This window comes from Artemia sp. Qi Xiang Cuo, chromosome 5 (assembly GCF_049724085.1).
Source record: "Artemia sp. Qi Xiang Cuo chromosome 5, ASM4972408v1, whole genome shotgun sequence".
Classification (NCBI taxonomy): Eukaryota; Metazoa; Arthropoda; class Branchiopoda; order Anostraca; family Artemiidae; genus Artemia; species Artemia sp. Qi Xiang Cuo.
In genome coordinates this window covers 62,314,482-62,334,638 of record NC_142798.1, presented here as the reverse complement: position 1 = coordinate 62,334,638, position 20,157 = coordinate 62,314,482, and the positions used below count along the sequence as shown (strand labels likewise).

The following is a 20,157-nucleotide window of genomic DNA, read 5'->3' as shown; positions in this document are numbered from 1 at the left end:
AAAGTACGCCGATCATTATTTGCCGGATTCCTGCGGCTAAAGGATCATTTTATATCAATTAAATTACCGTATTGCCAAAAATGATGTCAAAAAGTAGTTTTTTTTTTTTTACTATTTACCTCATTTCCACCATTAAGGGGCCTGTAATATGAGGGGTTGCTAAGTATAATATCTTGAAAAAACACTTCTTTAATCGAGATCAAAACTTCAGATCAATTAGTTATAAAAGAAAAACGTTTAGAACTCAGATAAATTAGTCACAAGAACATTTTGATTTTAAAGCACAACCTAAAGCTAATTCTTCTTCCTGGTCGTCTTCGTTATCGTCCTCATCCTGTCTTGCTGCAGCGTTACTGCATAACGCCCCTTTACATTCGCCGCAGGCAAAGCTGCAGCGCAAACCGTTCCGACGGCAGCTGTATCGGAGCGACTCGCACCCGCTGGTGCACTGGCACCGCACCATCTTCAGTAAGCTCTCCGGTGCTGGTGAAGCATCTGTCATAATGGGAAGATACATATTCTGTGACGAAGAGAAGGGCCAACCCCACTATTCGGGCTTTAGCGAATTTGATGTGTCTTGCCACTTCATTATTTGAAAATAGCACCTGCAAAATGGATACTTTGCGACAGCCAAAGTCGGTGGAAGCTGCTCTGCCTGAACAAAAGCATTTGCACTTGCAACCCGCATTGTGAATGCTCGCACCCGGACATTCTTCAGGGTCTTCTCATTTCTTTTCCCTTTGCATATGCGGAGCAAAGCATTCTCTCCAGCTTCGACAATCTTCTGGTGGTTGGATCCTGGTGTCACGAAGATCTTGCAAGCATCCTTAAAAATCCCATCTTTAAGTGACAAGGAAACCACTGCTGGTTTCCCTACGCCGTGAAGTCTAAATGTTGAATCGCAGCCAGACATTGCTTGGCAAACGAGTAGATTTTCTGCTGCTTCGGTTCCTAGTTTGTTCTTGATCCTTTTTATGTCGTACACTCATCCATTATTTCCATGTGTGTCTGTCTGTATCACAGTAGACAGAATATAGCAGTATGATCATTCTCTATCCCTCCCATTATAAAAACCTGGACAGGGGTGCGAGTGGAAAGAAACAGGCTAAACAAGCTAAGTCAGAAAGAAGTGGGAGGAACTTTTTCTTCACGATGACCAGAAATGATCTGCGATAAGCTTACTGGTATATTCAGAAACAGGCTAAACAAGCTAAGTCAGAAAGAAGTGGGAGGAGCTTTTTGTTCACGATGACCAGAAATGATCTGCGATAAGCTTATTGTCTATAAACTGTGGTCTGTATAAAGATATCACATGCATCAAGCTTGGCATGGTACAGCAGAAGGACTAATAGGTCGGTATCATTCCCAATAAAAGTGGTCCATGAAGTTTCAGCGCAACTGACTGAATTTTGTATAACTAAGACATCGGCATCATCCTGAGCATGTAGAACTTTGCATCCTGAGTTCGCCAGCCTCTCAGTAAGTAGGTCGATGAAGCGTTGTTTATCTTTGGGATTTCTCAGAAATTCCTCCTTACTTTTGACGATGTTCATGTTAGGAGAGAATTCAATCGGTGCACACGAAAAACCTTTGGTTCTCTTCAACTGTGTGCAATTTTTGGTCGTCGGTATATCAGTGTAAGAGTAAAAAACTACCACTGTCTGGCCGAAATGTCTTGTGACATAATCAACGTAAGATCCTGCCACCTCAGAATATGTGGATACGGCAGTCCACGGGATTTTATGGACTTGCCAGCCGCTGTCCAAAACTCTTTGGGAGGATGGCAATGTCATATGACCCTTAAGTCCCTAAGTTTTCATCAGTGCATTTGTTAGAGAGGCTTTGTCGGCTGTCCTCATCACCTCGAACGAACTAAAGAGCGATGGTGGAAAAGTACAGAGCTCGAACGACAGAACCTCATTCAAGTCAGAACCACTGTTGCTAGCCACTGCAGCTAGGCGTTGAAAGATTAGAGCAGGGTCGACCATTACCCTCTCGCTATTTATCACCACAGATGACTTCTCAGCCATATTTACAGCTTTCTCCTTTCTCCTGAAAACATATTTGTCAATGTCTTTCGCTTCCATATCCTTCAGAATCGTTTCTCCCAGATTTGGCATCGTCTGCGTTGGCATCGTATTATATATTGAACAATTAGTATATTTTTATTCCTTCTTTACAGTCATCTTTATTATTATGTTAATCTCTTTTATCTTTTATGTTTTGATTTATAAAAACCACAAAATTCAAAATACATATTGTTTTTTATAAGACTCAAATGATACTCAAGATTTTTAGAGGTTTTAGGAGGAGGAGGGAGTAGCGCCACTCTTATTTGTAAATCTTGATTAGCCCTCTCATACTGTCCCTTGTTCTGTTGTTGTTGATGGTATGAAAAAAAAACCACTCGCAATACAAGTCGTTTGAATAATTTTTAACAATTTTGAGGAAAACTACGATCTCAAAATTTTTATGGAACATCTTTAGAGGTTACAGAGGGTAGCAAATAAGAGAAAATAAGAATCTAATCACTTAGACTCTTAAAAAGGCATTAGAACTTTCAATTTCCAATTGAACAACCGCTTAAAAGTTTCTACGACTCCCTATTTTCATATGAAGAGGCTCTGGAAAGAAATAAAAAATAATAATAACAAATGATGCATTTTTGGCTCCTTACTGCATTCAGCCGTACAGCGTTGCCTCTAATCACTTGCATGGCATTTACCTATCATATGCAGACCCCTCTACACTGAATAATCAATTTCATATTTTTCAGAAAGATTAATGTCAAGAACCTTTGGTTAGAAACAATTTTTTAATTTTTTTTCTTAATCCTATTGCTGAACTTCATCCTATTTTTCCTTAGCCTGCACTACAAAGACTTTCTTATTCACAGTTTTCATTGCTTCTCTGACATTCCTTTACAATAATCCCAGAACACTGACACGGAATTTGTTCTAGGTTGCGAATGTAAGTCAGATAAGTTTAACACTTTTTCGTACAGATGTATGTCTTGTAGTACGCTGCGTCACAAATGCGGTTCGATTCCTCTGTCCAGGGGTATAGGGCTAAGATCATAGGCAGGGCAGTAGTCCTGTAAGAGTGATAGTGCCCTTTTTAAGAGTGAAAAGTGATTTGAGAAAATTATGAGACAGCAATATTTTTCATCGTAGCTGAAGGGTCAGGAAAGTATGTCCGTTGACAACCCCCCCCCCCACAGCTCTCAGGGCAAGGATTGTAAGTCTTGCCCTGGGGGAATATAAGGTTTTTATAGAAAGGGTGGTCGTATATGCTTTGGAGGGGACTCATTGGATTGTTAATCACAAGTTCTAGTGCCATTTTAAGATTCAAAGGGATCAGAGAGCAGCTACCCCCCCCCCCCCCACACGTCGTGTTTTCTCGAGACGCATCCAATAGAAATTTCGATCAGTCCTTTTATTCAAAATAGTCCAAAGATCATGTAACAAGGCTTTTGGGGTTGATACGAACCCCACAGCCTTGGGTCGATGGTTGTAAGTTATACCCCTGGGACATTTAAGGTTCTTATGGAGGTTGTTTCAACTTTAGATGGAAGATGGTTGTTTCAACTTTAGAGGTGGCTCATTTGGTTTAAATTTGAAGTTCTAGTTCCCCTTTAAGAGTCAAAAGTGAGGGAGGCCAACTAGCCCCCCCCCCCAATTCCCCCTCTTTTCACCAAACACATCTGATTGGAATTAGGAGATGTCCGTTTTGTTTAACATAGTCCAAAGAACATATGACAATGCCTCCAGGGTTGACACAACCCCCCAGAGTCGTGGGGCAAGGGCTTTAAATTATGCACCGGGGGCATAAAGGTTTTTATGGATTGGGTGGTGGTATAAAATTCAAATGGGTCTCATTTGATTTTTAAATTGGAAGCTATAGTGCTCTTTTTAAGAGTCGAAGTGATTTGAGAGCAACCAACAACCCCCCTCCCCCCACAAACACACACATCATATCTCAAAACGAACATCCAAACAGAGTCTTGAAAGATCAATTTTTTTTCACCATTGTTGAAAAGCTCAGTAGTTATGCATTTGAGGATGTACCCCCCCCCCCCGATTCCTCAGGGCAAGGGCTGTAAGTTAGGCAATTTAATCATTGTTTACACATTGTATATTTTATTGAGAAAAGGTATGCATATTTGGCTTCTACTTTCCCAAAATACGAAGGGCATTAATATAAGTCAGGGAATGCTGAGGGGAGTGTTGAACTAAATGAAAACAAGTTAAGTGTCTATGGGTTGTCAAAAGGGTGTATCTCAGGAATGACTGAGTATATTAATTTAGAACTGTCAGGAAATGATAAGGGAGATGATCAATTGAGCGGAAAGGCCATATTTGCACGCTAGTACTACTACAATTACTGCTACTTCTACTGCTACCACAACAATTATTACTGCTACTATTACTAAAACTACTACTTCTGTAGCAAGCACTATTAAGGCTGAATATATTGAAAAAACATCTGAGGAAACGTTGAGGGAAAAGTAAATCCAAACATATTGTGTGAATGCACATTGCTCATACGGGCGTATCAACAATATTTTTGGAACGGAAGGAAAATTCATATTTTTGGAACGTATCAAGAGGAAACTTCTGGGGTATCATGAGTGGGATGTTCAGCTGACCAAAAGACAAAATATACCTGCTGCTACTGCTATTGATACTGCTGCTACTACCGTTAGTACTAACAATACACTATTACTGCTACTACTGTTCCTACTACTACCACTACTACTATGATACTAGTACAATTAAGGTTACGCGTATGAAGGTGAAAATTCGATAGAATATTGACTTACTTGACTTAATGTTCCTGCTGGTGGTCCAGCGTAGAGAGACACGTGACTCTTCGCCTCCATTCGGAACGGTCTTGTGCAAGCGTGAGTGCTTCTTGTATGTCAGTGCCGATCATTGAGAGGTACTGGGTGAGGCTGTCCCTCCATCTGAACCGGGGCCTTCCGCGGGGGCGCTTCCAGCCATGTGCAGGGGGATCAAAATTGAAGAGAGTGCTGGCGGGTGTTTCTGCTGGCATGCGGACCAAATGGCCGAACCACCGTAGGGTTCGTGCAGCGACCTGACGAGAGTTGGGGGTCTGATCTGTTAGTGCCAGCAATCGGGTGTTCGAGACGAAGTCGTCCCATCTGATCCCTTCAATACGTCTCAAGAACTTTTTTTGGGCCACGTCTATGGCATCACGAGCAGAAGCAGCAGCCGGCCAGGTCTCAGCACCGTAGAGAAGGACTTGGGTTACGGTGGTGTTGTAGATCCGCATTTTTGTTTTTCGGCTGATGTTGGGCTTTGACCACACTGAATAGCATAGTCGTGCCATAATTGATGCGGCTTTTCCGATGCGTGACTGAATTTCAGATTCGACTGAGCTATTTTCCGTGATGACAGATGCAAGGTAGGGGAAAGTATTAACAACCTTCATTGTGCGCCTTGATACGTTGAATACTGGCGATCTAGTGGCTTAACCTGCGGAGTCAGAGATCATTATTTTTGTTTTCTGCCAGCTAATATGTAGTCCTACTTTCTGGGCTTCTTCCGACAGTGTGTTAAGGGCTTCTTCGAGTTCAGCTGCAGAAGTGCATATCAGAGCAATATCATCAGCGAAGTCGCAATCGGCTAAAACTCTATCGCCCTACCTTAGTCCGAAGGGGAGCCGGTTCGTGGTTCGATCCATGACATAATCAATCACCACGTTGAACAGTTCAGGAGCAGCAGCACAACCCTGCCGTACAACGGTATTTATTTCGAACAGTGAGCTTCGACGACCATTAACCTGGACGGAGCTTTTTGTACCAGTGTAGAGCGCCTTGAACAGGCGACAGTATTTGTCCGGGAGACCTGTTCGTTCTAGTATCAGCCAGAGAGACTCACGGTCGACCGATTCGAAGGCTGCTTTAAAGTCAACAAAGGCGAGGTATGCTGTACGCTGGAACTCACGAGATTTCTCGATGACCTGGCGTACGGTGAAGATCCGCTCGGTCATGGATCTGTTTGGCATGAAACCTGCTTGCTGAATCCGGCGGCACTTACGGATGAACTGGGTACTTCTATCTATCAAAGTCATGGCAAATAATTTGCCGGGAACCGACAGGAGGGTGATTCCTCTGTAGTTGGAGCAATCACTTCGACTACCTTTACGCTTCCATAGAGGGAGGATTATCCCTTCCTTCCATTCTTGTGGAATCAGTTCTGTTGTCCAAACGAGGGAAAACAGCATGTGCAGCCATAGTAGCATCGTCGGTCCTGCGAATTTTAGCAGCTCCATGGTGATCCCACAGGTTCCTGGTGCTTGGTTGTTTTCCATCCTCCTTAGAGCATTCTGTATCTCTTACTACGGAGGGACGCTCAGGCTCTGTTAGACTTTTCTTTGTTATATGCTCAGCCGATGCAATTATGTCAGGATCAACTTTGAATCTGTCGGAGTTCAGCAGATTTGTGAAATGCTCCTTCCATCGATCAAGCTACGCGGTTTTATCTTCGAGCATTACGCCGGAGGTGGATTTAACTGCTCCTATCTATGGAGCTTTCTCCTCGCTGAGGTCTCTGACATGCTTGAAAAGCGACATGGCGTCACCTTTTCGTGCTGCATCTTCTAGCTCATCAGCTTTTTTCTCAACAAATTGTTGCTTTTTCGGTGGATAAGTTTGTTTCTGACCCCGTTTAACCGTCTGTAGGAGGGCATATCTCCGGCCAGCCACGCTCTTCTGCGTTCCTCAATGATTTGCAAAGCCTCTTGTGATAGCCAGGGCTTTTTTGAGTACAGCTTTCGACCAACGGTCTCAGTAGCGACCTCTAATATATTGTTTTTGTATGTCTGCCAAAACGTGTCCGGGTCAACAAGGGTATTCAGGCATACAAATCTGTTCTGGACTTCAACTAAATACTTTTGGCAGAATTTCTCGGTTTTTAGTTTCTGAATGTCCAACTTTGGTTGGCGTCGTTCTGTAGGCTGGGCTTTGAGTCGTAGACGGAAGTTCTCAGCAACTAATCTATGGTCAGTATTCCCGATCTCGGCGCAGCGATAGATTATGCAGTTTGTGACTGATGAGCGCCATCTTTGGTTGACTATAATATAGTCGATCATCTTTCGCGTGCACCCGTCATTGCTATACCATGTTGACTTATGAATGTCTTTTCTGTGAAACAGGGTGTTTGTAATGACCAGTTCGTGCATGGCGCACAGCTGGAGGAGCCCGGTCCCATTTTCGTTCAAAGAATCAGGGGTAACTGGACCAATTACAGATTTAAAAGCTCCGCTGGGGTCAGATACAGTTGCATTGAAGTCGCCTACCACGACCAAAACATCATGAGGGGAAATCCGAGACAGAGCAGCTGTCAGAGCCAAGTAGAATTTGTCTTTCTCATCCGTTGGAGAGATATTCTTGGTGAGTAGCACACAACAATCTTCATCTTCCCATATTCATGGTGGAAGCGGTAACTGAGTAGTTTACCTGATATTAGGTTTTGGGATATAAGATATTTCTTTTCCTTCTTGTTTAGAAGCAGGCCTACGTCACTGTTTCTCCAAGAATTTTGGCCTGACCATATCATCCTTCGACCATAACTGTTAATTTCTTAATCGCCTGATCCCATCAAGTGGGTTTCTGTCATTCCAAGTATGTCAATCCCACATCTCAACATCTCAAGCCCTAGAAGGTCTTTGGATCCGGGGTTATTCATGGTTAAAACATTCCAGGTGGCTATTCTAAGCCCACCTTGGTCAGCAAGGTTCAAAAGATGTCCGGCGACGTGCCGAGGTCGTAAGGATTTAAAACGAATAGGATCCGAGGCTTGAGTAACGTTTCTTTTCATTGCAATTATTTTCAGGAGGAGGGTCGCAAGCCCAACCGTCCCTAGGCCTGGGTTCTGATTGACACCAGGGAAATCCTGGGCACTGAGAGACCCTGGGGTGGGCTCCATCCGCGCCCATGAGGTTGGGGCAAAGCAAACACACTATGCGCATGCAGATTGTCAAAAGGGTGTATTTCAAGAATTGGTTTGGGTATTAAATTGGAACTTTCAGAGAATACTTAAAGGGGAAGATCAATTGACGAAAGGTAATATATGCACATCACTACTAACACTATACCACCCAAGGGTGCCGGCAGAAAGTTTCCCCGGGGGGGGGGCAAACGCCAAAATATCAGTGGTGGTTGGGTAACAGGGAATATATTTCATTATTTTTTTTTTTAGTAGGAATAAATTTATTTTTAAATACCATTAGGAAAAAAATCTCAAATAAAAAGAGCAATCAAATTGCATGCAAAATGAAATAAAATACAGTAAATTTTAAACCGCAAGGATTCCTGCCAAAGAGATCAATTTGTTTAATCAATAATATATTTAATTTTTATGCATTTAATCTAAAAAGAAAATCAAACTCAAACCAAAATTACAGAAAGATTGCATCCGTAGATTATAACAGATGCAGACTTGTCTTTATGCAATTTCTTACGACTTAGAATAGTTTATAGAAGAAATAGAGATACTCAAAAATCATCCTGCGTGCATAGATACCACGTTTTGATTTTATAACGGTCATGTAAAATGTACCTCTTTCATAACAGGACAATTCTTCCCCACGAACTTAAATCCCTTATATATTCAGACATTAAAAAAAAAAGAAAAAAAAAAAAAAAAAAAAAAAAAAAAAAGGATAGAATAGCGAAAGAAAAACAAAATTCAAACTTACTATCCAGCTGTCAAATTGACCCTCTTTCTTTTTATTGTCCTATTTAGCTAAATAAAATGAAAAGGTTCAAACAAATTTCGTCACAAGAGAATCTTATCAAATAGTTTTTTGATAAAAAAAACTGGAAGTAAAAAGTGACTTGGACAAATATTTACCAAAACTAAAAATAGAACTATTATGACAATTGCCACACTGGCAGTAATAGCTTTTTATGCTGGTTCTAAATACATAAAACTCGTTCACTTTATTGTTACGTACCCAAACCTAAGAATCTGAGAAAATTTGCCCTATTTTTGAACAAAGAGGACCCCCTCCCCCCAAAAGAAGCAAGCGATCTCATTGCGAATATCTTTATTAGATACATCATATCAGAGAACCCTGCCGTAGAGATTTCAAGCTCCAATCTTCAAAATGTGGAATTTCGCTTGTTTTTCAAAAGAAATATCGTCGATGCATGTTTTTTTGTTTTTTTTTTCCAAAGGTGATTGTATCAGACCGAAGGTCCAAGATAATTGGGAGGGAGCTCAGTCAAACGTAAATTTAACGCTCTTTTTTAAGTGACCACACAGATTTGACCAGGGAAAAGTCTTGTTTTCTTGTTATTTTAGGGCACAAAACTACGACTTTACTCGAAAAGGATGAATTTGCAGTCAATTTAAAATTATGAGAATCTAATTGACTTAAAAGTATGGATAACTATATTTAGGCTTTCCAGTTGTAAAAGAAGTAGTGCCACATGGTGGCAGTACTGGATTCAACCAAATTGATTCGCTTTATTTGTAATAAAAATAGGCTACGTTTGGCGATCTGTAATTGCGTATCAGCTATAATAAGGGGGGATGAGTCATTGTATAGGTTGGGGTAGGGTAGATTCCTAAAAAAAAGTATATTTAATGAACAAACTGCTAACTCTTCACAAGGCTTCAGATAAATCTTGAAAGAGGTAGGGGGAAGTAGGAATTAATTAAATTGTTTCTCTATACAGCTAAAATGTTACATTCCCATTTCTACGTAGAAAAAGGCAAGGCAGGTCATCATTTGCCCCGCCAGGAAATTTCTTTGGGTGGCAAATACTGCAAGGAACTTAGATTTTCAGCAATTTTAAATGGTGTTATTTTCTTTTTCTATTTATATATAGTATTTCAATGTATGTAATGTATTTATCGATAAGAAAATCCTGTTGTAGAGGTTGTGATAGCTTCGGTTATTTAGAAGATTAAAAGTCTCACAGAATTTCCATACATACAAACAATAATACTTCTTTTCATCCAACCGAAATTCTTTTGTAGTAATATTAACAACGACTCTTTACCAGAATTACTATTCATCGCCAATTTTTTAAGTATATTCAAATTTTATCCAAAATTGAAATGGAAAATTTAAACGTAGGTCGGTACTAATGCACGTACAATTATTGATTTACACATTTTAAAAGCAATTAACCAGGGATTTAAGGGACCGGTACCTCAAATTATATCTTGGTTAGACCTGGGTATGATTTGGAAAACAATCCAAATTAAACAAAAAAAGATTTTCAACTGAAAGCAAGGAACAGATTTGAAACCTATTTGAACGGATTATTCTTTATATGAAGGGGGCTGTCTCCTCCTTAGCTCCTTACTCTTTACTGTGAAGTTTTATTTCCAATTTTTTTTAATAAAATTTGCAATTGGAAAGATAAGATTTTTCAAAGCACTAAAAATACTTTTGTTTAATGAGCAAGGTGTTGAGAAAGGGGTAATTTACATTACATTATATACAGAGTAATTTATATTTGTTTTAAGTTTTAAACTTGCTACTTACTTTACTTGAAAACCCCTTTCTATTTGTTTAATTACATTTCATGAAACTGTAAAGTTTTATGAATACAGTACTTTTGGTAACGCAGAAAAAACGATCAATATTTCAATGATCCCTGTTTGGGTTTTAATGGGTAATCAAACAGTTTGTGGTAATGAACTGTAAGTACGGAGCGATCCGGCTCAATAGTAACCGAAACTCTAAAAAACTGAATTTTGGTACCAATTGATATATCAAAAGAATTAGCTTATTATACTGATTCCGAATATATAAGCTTCATTAAGTTTAGTTGTGCTTATCAAAAGCTAAGGGCCTGAGAAAATTTGTCTAATTTTCTAAAAAAAAAAGGGCGAAAGACCCCTTCGAAGTAATAGAATTTTAATGAAAATCCCACCATCAGATTCAGCGTACCAAAAAACCCTTCTGTAGAGGTTTCGAGCTCATATCTGCAACAATGTGGAATTGGATAATTTTTGCCAGAAGAAAGATCACGGATGCTTCCTTATTTGTTTTTTTTTTTTTTTCGCTAGGGGTGATGGTATCAACTCAGTGGGCCTAGACCGTCGAGAGAGGGCCCATTCTAATGGAAATGAAAAGTTCTAGTGCCCTTTTTAAGTGACCAAAATAATTGGAGGGCAACTAGGCCCTTTTCCACGCCACTTTTTTCCCTAGATCGTCCAATCGAAATTTTAAGATAGCTTTTTTCTTCAGCATAGTTGAAAGACCCAATTAATATGTCCCCCCTACAACCCATGGGGAATGGTTTTAAAGTTATAAAATTTACCCATTGTTTTATTCGTTGTTGGGAATATGCATACATTTTGCGGATGGGGAGGGGAGGAAGAATTTTCCTCTGGGAGGATTTTACACTTAGAGAATTTTCCATGGAGAGGGAAGTTTCCACGGGGTGAAATTTTCAGGGGAAATTTTACACTTGGTGAATTTGCCAGAATTCCTATACGAAATTTCTTTATATGTCTTGCTTTCTCTTTACTGATTTAATTTTAGGCCTGGAGATGTTAAGGGTAATTGTCCGGGGTGAAATCTCACCAGGATTGAATTGCCTAGAGGGTATTTCTGCGGTGAGGGGGATTTTTCCATGGAGGTGGAGCCAGGTTTCCTGGAGTTTTTAAAAAACGATCAGAAATAAAAAAAAACTAGTTTTTTTCAACTGAAAGTAAGGAGCAACATTAAAACTTCAAACTAACAGAAATTATTATGTGTATGAGGGGGTTGCCCCCATCTCAGAACCTCGCTCTTGACGCTAAAGTTTGAATTTTTTACTAGATCTTTCAAAATAGCTACTGAATTCCAAGGGTCGTTTAATTAGGACAATAAGTAACTTGTTTTTAAAGTGTAGAAAAACTGTAACGTAAAGAGCAAAGTATTGAGGAGGGGGCAACCCCCCTCATATACGTAATAATTTCTGCTAGTTTAAGGTTTTAATGTTGCTCCTTACTTTCAGTCGAAAAACTTCTTTTTTTATTTAATGAAGCTTAGAGGCAAACATTTTTCTAAAGGCAATGAAAAAGTATGTCAATTAAAGTAAAAGTATATAAATATGGAAAAAAATATTCAATTAAAAAAAGATACACAAAACAATAGCCTACTCATAACAATCTAAGGTATAAACTCACTGCATTCAGTTCTGTTGAGCAATGCCGAAGCGTTGGACGTATATTTTTTTTTTTTAGCAATATCGACAGTTTTGAACTTAAATATCAAACACCAAAATGTTTAATGCCTTTAGACTCAATTCTTTTATAAAAAGTAATATATTATCAAAGTAGTTTGTTCAAAGTAAAACATTAAAAATAAGATTAAAAACATGAAATAAAAATTTTTAATTCATTGTTTTTAATTTAATTGTGAATAGCAAAAACCAATATATTTGACACCTTTATACTTCATAACTGTAAAAAATTAATCTTTTCAAAGTGAACTAGATAAATACAATTATTCCTGTAAAAGTAGATAATTGATAATAAAAGACAATAAACGTATCCGTTCAAGGGGAAAATACAAAAATTCCGAGCATTCACTTCAGGGGAAACATTTCTGATTATAGTGGCAGCATATATCAGCTCATGGGTATTCTGGAAATGCAAGCAAAAGTTGACGGAATGTTTTTACCGAAATTGCCCTATGAGGTTGTTTTCCTTGTGTTTTCTTTAATTATATGAACTTTCTTGTGTACTAATTACTAATAACTAATTACTAATAAACAAATAAATATTTAGGATCACTATAAAAAGCTGATTCTTTGATTTAGTGTTAACAATAGTTAGGCTCTTACACTTTCGTTATAGGGTCAAAATCAATTGGCAGGCAGTCAACAATTTTTTTTCCATGGTTTTCCCATATTCTGCTTTTTTTAATTTGGTTTCCTTATAATTACTTAATATTTCCAGGGGAAATTATAATAGCAGCAGTATTATTACTTATGCTACTACAGCTACTACTACTACTAATACAACACTAATACTGCAACTACTTCTACTACCACCGAAACTACTCTGATAATAGTACTATCAAGGCTAAGTCCATGAAGGTAAAATTTGAGAGAATATCAACTACAAATTTGAACTAACAGAAGACGCTCTGTGCATAGACCAAAAGGGGAAGACCAAAGGGAAGATTGACCAGAAGGGGATTGACCAAAGGAGAAGATCAATTGACTAAAAGCAATATGTGCAGGTCAAAAAACGAGCTCAAAACAAACAGATCTTAACATGAGTGGGGCTCAAAACCCCGATGCTTTCTCAAGGCCAGAACATAATTTGCACTTTACTGATAAAAATGCGCATGAATGTGCATTGTCAGTTGAATGTACATATGCTGATATTCATTCCTTGAAATGTTAGTAATATTTGATGTATTAAAAGTTATAAAAGTGAAAACATTTCAATTTCTTCAGTAGAGTGCAAATTATGTTCTTGCCTAGGGAAGGCATAAGGGTTTTAAGCCCTATTCATGTTAGTTTCTGCTCGTTTGAATTTGACTTGGTTATTTATCGTAATTTCTGTTCGTTTTGGGTTTAATTTATTTATCGATGCTGATTTGTGGTAGTTTTACCGTTGGTACATTATTTGATTCTATCCTTGCTCATTTTTGGTTTAATGCAGTTTTTTACTTTTCTTTGAAAAACTTATTTTGTGTAAAAAGTTTTTTTTTAATTAATATTAAGAAAGGCTAAGATGTTTATATCATAATTTACGAATAAACTGTTGCCAAAGATTGCGCTGTTTGGCAATCTATCTTGTGCCAAACAATGTGCCAAACGATGTCCTGAAACGGAGGGGGAAGAGGTAATAAGAAAATATTCAAAGGAAGTTAGAACTTTATGGGAAAAACTTCAAAATGAAATTTTAAAAAGAGTGGGATGGAGACGGAGTTGGAACACCTGTTAGTACTTGAGCATGGTGCTTACTTCACCATGCTTAAGTACTAACTTCAAGTGGTTTGTTACTGTGATGAGCTGCCGGTACTGATAGTAGTAAAATAATATCAAAAATAGACTTGTATAGCAAATCTATGCATATCGCCAAGACTTTATGTTAACGAACTTGCTTATGCCTAAGCTAACACGTATCAAATTCCACCCATGTTTACTAGGTACAAAATAAAATCTTTTCTATTTTAGCCTTCTACAGTTGAGCCTTTACTCGAAGGCTTCGGTGAATTGCCTCCGGGGGACAACTCAATAGTCGTACAAGAAATTTTTGCAACTGATCCTGACGAAGAACCAGATTTGAATATGTTTATTGACTGGATGGATACCAAGTTCTACAAAAATGGAATAGTTTTGTCAGATGTAAACTTCAGCCCGCAAGAGTGAGCAAATCCTTTTTAACTTATTTGTGTGTCTTTTACTGTTGATGACATACAACAGATACTACGAGAGATAAAAATTGTCATATACATCTTTTCAAGTCAAAAATAAGTCAAAGGTGTAGTTTATACTCATTCAAAATACTAAATTTATTTTTGTGTCTTGAAAATTTACTTGGTCTTAAGAGCTCTGATATATTTAGAAATAGATGTGTCAGTTCTGATAACGATACAGAAATGTTTTAACTTTCAAAGTCAATTTTATTCAGAATCAGTTTTTTTGCTGATACTACAATTTTACCTTCAGGTGATTCTTTTAAAAGTTGTAGATAAGCATTAATATCTGAAGAAACTGATTTCAAAGCCAATCTTTGCTCAAGAATATTAAATTTATTTCCAACTTAAAATTTTTTGGAACCCCATTTACATATCTCATAAACCTGCACTAAACTTTGCTCTAGAATTGTCTAGCCCAAATGAATTCCCGTTCACCTGTCCTCCATTCTATTGTATCATCAATTTTTAAGCAATAAAAATTATAGGTCAAGGAGTGTGGTTTCAAGATTCCTAGCCATGCGTAGAGTAAACTAAAAATACGTTATTTAAAAAAAAACTTTTAAAAACACGTTTTAAAAATGGACTAAAAACGGAAAAATAAATTTTTCAGTTCTAAACAATACTTGTGATATAGATACTTCAAAATTTTCTGAATATTTTGAATGTTGTGAATTCTTTTACTAATAATTATAAAAAATGTCAAAAATTTAAATATGCTGTGCATTTTCAGTCAACTACCTATTGATATATAACTATTTACCATACAAGTATTTTTTATGAATGATGTGGATGACAAATTTATAGTCCTTTATTTAAGTAAATGCAAAGCACGTTTAGATTTTTAGAATTTTTTATACAAGTTTGAGTAAAAGAGTTCACAACACTCAAAATATTCAGAATATTTGAGTATGTATATCAAAAGTATTCTTTAGAATCAAAAAATGCATTTGATCCTTTTAGTCCATTTATAAAACGTGGTTTTTTTAAAGTTATTATTTATAAGATATTTGTTTAACCTTTTTTTGGTCTTAAATTGTGGAAACTGTGCTTACTTAATTCTTTAATACATACTAAAGTATGTATTGTTATATAGTATGTATTTCAATGCATAATTTAGTATTCATTGAATATCCGGACACACCGCATTGAGATGAGGTCACGTGCACCGTAATATTCACAATACAAAAAAAATTTACTCAACAAATAGCTTCGGAAGAATTAATTAAATTAGTTTAATTAATTCAAACTACTTTAATTAATGTCCAAAAATTTACTTCTCCTTTCTCAAACCTCGATCCCTCTATGAAATAATGCAGATACATCCAGTGGCAAAATAAAGAATTTACATTTGATTCTTACTTGTGCGATTTTTTTTAACGAACAACGGCTCACGGGTAGTGGATGCGGGAAAATCGCAAAAATGTTCACACAGAAAGGGTTCACTACAGCCATTGTAGCGCAAATATACTATGGTATATTTAAAAAGCATATGCACAGAAATAGGCTAAATCAAATTCTAGAAACCAAGAAAAATATTCAAAGGGCTAACCTGTAATAACCTAGGCTAAATATGCCTAATGAAAAATACAAGTGTAATCTCTTTGGCTCATTTCCTTGTAAACCCCCCCCCCCCCAGGACTCGCCTATTGAAATTTTGTATTTAAAAAACAGAATCCCCATGCGTTTTGTCAAATATTAATGGAAAACTTTTGATAAACATGTTCAGTTTCGCAGTTACTTGCAATTTATGGTTCTACAATGCGTTCAATTTAAAATAGCGGATACCATTTTCAACGGATCAGTAGAAATATTTCAACGCAACCTTAGAACCGTTGTGACGCAGAAACTTTCTGCAAAAAAACGGAGAAAATTTGACAGATCACGCAAAAACGGCCGTTTTGGCCTGAAATCGCATCAGTGGGAACCCAGGGTCACATCGGTTCTTATGATAGAAATCTTTGTTTACTTTGTCATCTCTGCTCCTACGTGAAAATAACTCAAAGGCAAGAATACTTGACCAAATACTTTTATCGTAAGTTGATTATTATCATTAAATTATGACTAAGCTGTAGGATAATTAAGTATTTTTGAGATTTCAAATATATTAGAATATTAAAATGTTAGGTAAAGTAAAGCTGTATACAAATTTGAGCCAAATTGGATGAGAGGAAGAGGTCAAAATAAGTATCTGAAATTTTGATTGGTGACAGACAAAGAGAAAAAATTGAGTAAAACTAATAAGTATCTCCTTTTATTAGACTTATTCCTTTTTTAGCTTATTTTTATACATTTAGCCTATTCCCTTATTGACAAGTTTGCATTTCCCTAGGCGTTCCTTTCTCCCTCTTAGACCTCACCTCCCTCGCTCGGTTTCAGCAGAAGAAAATTCTCAAACAAAATTTTTAATTGAAAGATATAAAAGAATTTTATCCTCTACATATTTGATATTTCAAATGGCTGCTTTCTCTTCTCCCCTCCTCCCCCTTTTTACCATTCACGGTATAATTTTTACTAGTTTAGACATTCTGTTTGTGTAATATTTTATTTTTATTCATTGTATTTTAATAAATTTCTTGAAATTTTGTACTAATCATTTTTTGTATGACATTTTTGTTTTAGTAAGTTTTTAAGATTTGTTGAATCCTTCTATTTTTGTGTGCTTTTTTCTTTACGTGACATAAGAAACGAATGTGCCTCATTTTGGAGCTTTTGATAGACTTTTTGAAGCAACCATCATTTTGATCTTCCATGGAAAGTTTGACATGATTTTCTATTTTGATTATTCAGTTTCTTCACAATCGAGACATCCAAACTAGGAGTAAATCGCATCGACGGGAAAATCAGAGTTGGTAAATACAAAGCAGATAGAGAACTCTTCGATTCAGTGGAATTTGTTCTTGTGGTAGAGGACCGTAATACAGACGAACGCTACCTAGATAAAAAGAATAATTCAGGTAAGATAATATAAACTAGCGCCGTTCTTTTACTCATCTATGTGCTAAGATCTTACATCTTTTGACAAAGAACGCTTAATAGTGAAATCTTAACACTAAGAATTTACATCTTATGACGTTCTTTTGCAAACGTCTTTCATCATTCTGCTCTGATCAGCGGTCTAAGAACAACGATGAGTTTATCATCAAAGATCTCTCATAATTTTTCTATATGGCAGAAAGATGGTGTCTTTCACACTTTTTGCTAACACCATTGAGCCGTAAGATCTTAGAACAATGATGAGTTAAAAGAACGGAAATCTTTGCAGAAAGATGTGAGATCTTAGATGTAAGATCTTAGTGCGAAAGAACGGGCCTATTGTTCAGCTTTGTTTATATATATGTAGTTTTCACAGAAAATATACTTTGATGATAATAATGCAAACAATGTATTGAAGCACAAGGCAAGTTCCCCTACAAAGAAGACATTACTGCTCTCAAGGAAATATTTAGTCCCCCGTGGAGGGAATTGTAGGTATAAAAATAAGGCTCTCAATAGTCTTTCACCAGCCATGATGTCAATAGCTTCTTGTATACAGCTTAAATTTTCTCTAAGAAGCTCAAGTAAGCTCAGTTTTCAGCAAGACACTAGTTTTTCAGAATTCTACAAATTTATGAGATATCGTGAGCCTGTTTGTTTCATCTTGTTTTGTAGATAATATTGCATAAATTACGAAGCAATGATTTTTAATCGTTTTAGATTTTAAACTTCGCTCTCAGAAATACCGATCTATGAAATGAGAAATAACGTTTCAAGACTTTGATCCCAACCCCTCTTTTAAACAAAAAAATTCCATCTTTCAGACCTAAATTCTTGGCTTTTTGAAGGACAAATGCAAAGGAATTAATCACGAGGAGAGAAGGGGGTATATTACGTATAGAAGCAAAAGTAACTTTTTTGGTAAAAGTTAACATTGATGTTGAGTTTTGTTACACTTCTCAGCGCCTGGATTGCACTTTTACTCTCTGAATTCTAGTCAAACAAGTATTTTAGCTAAACATTTATATTTTCATGTCATGTACCAGCATGTACCAACAAAAAATGTACCAGCAATTGCAATGTTCACAATCAATCACAGCAAAGGTATCTAAAGGCAGGGCCGTTCAAAAGAGGGGGGGGGGGTTAACCGGGGCAAGCTGCCCCGGGTGAGGTGTCTGGGGGGACGCCATGGCAGGTACTTTTTATTTATTTTAGGGTTGGGGGTGTTTCAACTAATTTTATCCCGGGCGCCACCAAGCTTAGGGTCAGTCCTGTCTAAAGGTTAGTTAAGTTATGTTATATTAGACTATATACCGCTGCTGTGACCAGCAATTGAAACGATTGAAACAAGCCTTATATTTTAGATCTAATTATAGTGATAATTTAGTTATAATGAAGCATTCGATTTTACAGGAATTCTTCAGCTTAGAATAGCAGATCAAAACGACAACGCTCCAGAGTTTATAAACCCTAACTTAAACTTAAGTCTAATCGAAGAACAGGAAAAGGGACAACAAATAGCTCAATTTAGAGTTGAAGATAAGGATTTTCAGCAAATAGTGACCTTGGAACTAAAGTAAGAGCCTTCCTATTACTTCAGTTAAAAATCTTAAATTGAAAGTCTGTGATTTAAAACTGCGAAGCTTTTGTAGTATGAACATGAAAAATAAATGCAAGTTCCATCCTTATGCCAAACAATAGGTTGGTCTGATATTTAGAAGTTCTTTGCAATGAAACACCAACTCAACCTTTTTGCTTTCCAACTAGTTTGAAAAAGATAAATGTTTAGGTTCCGTTATTCACAAACAGAAAAACAAATTTTACAAAATAGAATCGCTGCACAAATGAAAAACTGAAGTTTTGCTAGCATGCAGCTTATGATGCTAGCCAGTTTTATCAACTGTAATACAATTATAACTGATAAGATACAAAAAGGATCAAAAGAGGCAAAAAACAAACCATATTTTTAAACAATATGATTTCCATAACACACTCATACCATAACACCCCTACCTCTCTTCCTCCGTGCCCCCTCACCTTCTGATCTTTCTTAGTTCCTTCTGCCCTTAACCCTAACAAACTATCCACGTCAACATACAAAAGAGCCCTTTTCCCGCTCCCGACCAACAAAAGATCAAGTTACCCGTCATTTATTAACTACTCTTTTACTTTTATCTAAAAAACTAAAAGATGTTCAGCTGCCTGATGCTAATCGGTAACAGATTCCACACAGAAGTTCTAAGAAATTGCGGTCCAAATCTGTACCGTGTGCTGTACCTATACTCAACCGCCAAATTGTCGTTAAACCGCCAAATTGTCTCCGCCAACTCAACCGCCAAATTGTCTAATAATCATGAATATCACTAACACCACGGAAAAATTTAAAAAAAATACTTAGGACTAAATTATTTGTAACCTGGAAAACAAAAAAAAAACCAGCTCGATAATCCATTCGATTAACAACATTAAGCAAACCCATAGACCTAAGGACAACACTTCATTTCATTAACATAATTACCTGTTTTACTTTTCTGCTTTGTTTTGCAGGATTTGTACTCTTTGAAAATTGCTGTTCCAGATGAGATAACCATAAGAGATATGTGGGTATTATTTGAATGCTATATTATTAAAAAAAAAAAAAAACAAGATAAAGTTTCAACAAAACTTGAAATAAAGATTGGCAAAAATTGTTCAATCCGCTCCTCTGGATCTTATAATATGATCTTTCACCCTCTTGAGAATAAGCTGCACTATTTTTGGGCAAATATTATT

At 36.9% G+C, this 20,157-nt stretch overlaps 1 protein-coding gene across 1 annotated transcript in view; it reads left to right on the top strand.

Moving 5' to 3' along the window:
• Positions 1-20,157, top strand: part of LOC148952353 (cadherin-AgCad1-like) — a 229,081-nt gene that overhangs the window by 72,961 nt on the left and 135,963 nt on the right. The window contains exons 11-13 of the mRNA XM_089089826.1: positions 14,168-14,358; positions 17,200-17,366; positions 18,799-18,961. Coding sequence (XP_088945952.1) covers positions 14,168-14,358; positions 17,200-17,366; positions 18,799-18,961 — 521 coding nt within the window. The remainder of the gene's footprint in view (positions 1-14,167; positions 14,359-17,199; positions 17,367-18,798; positions 18,962-20,157) is intronic.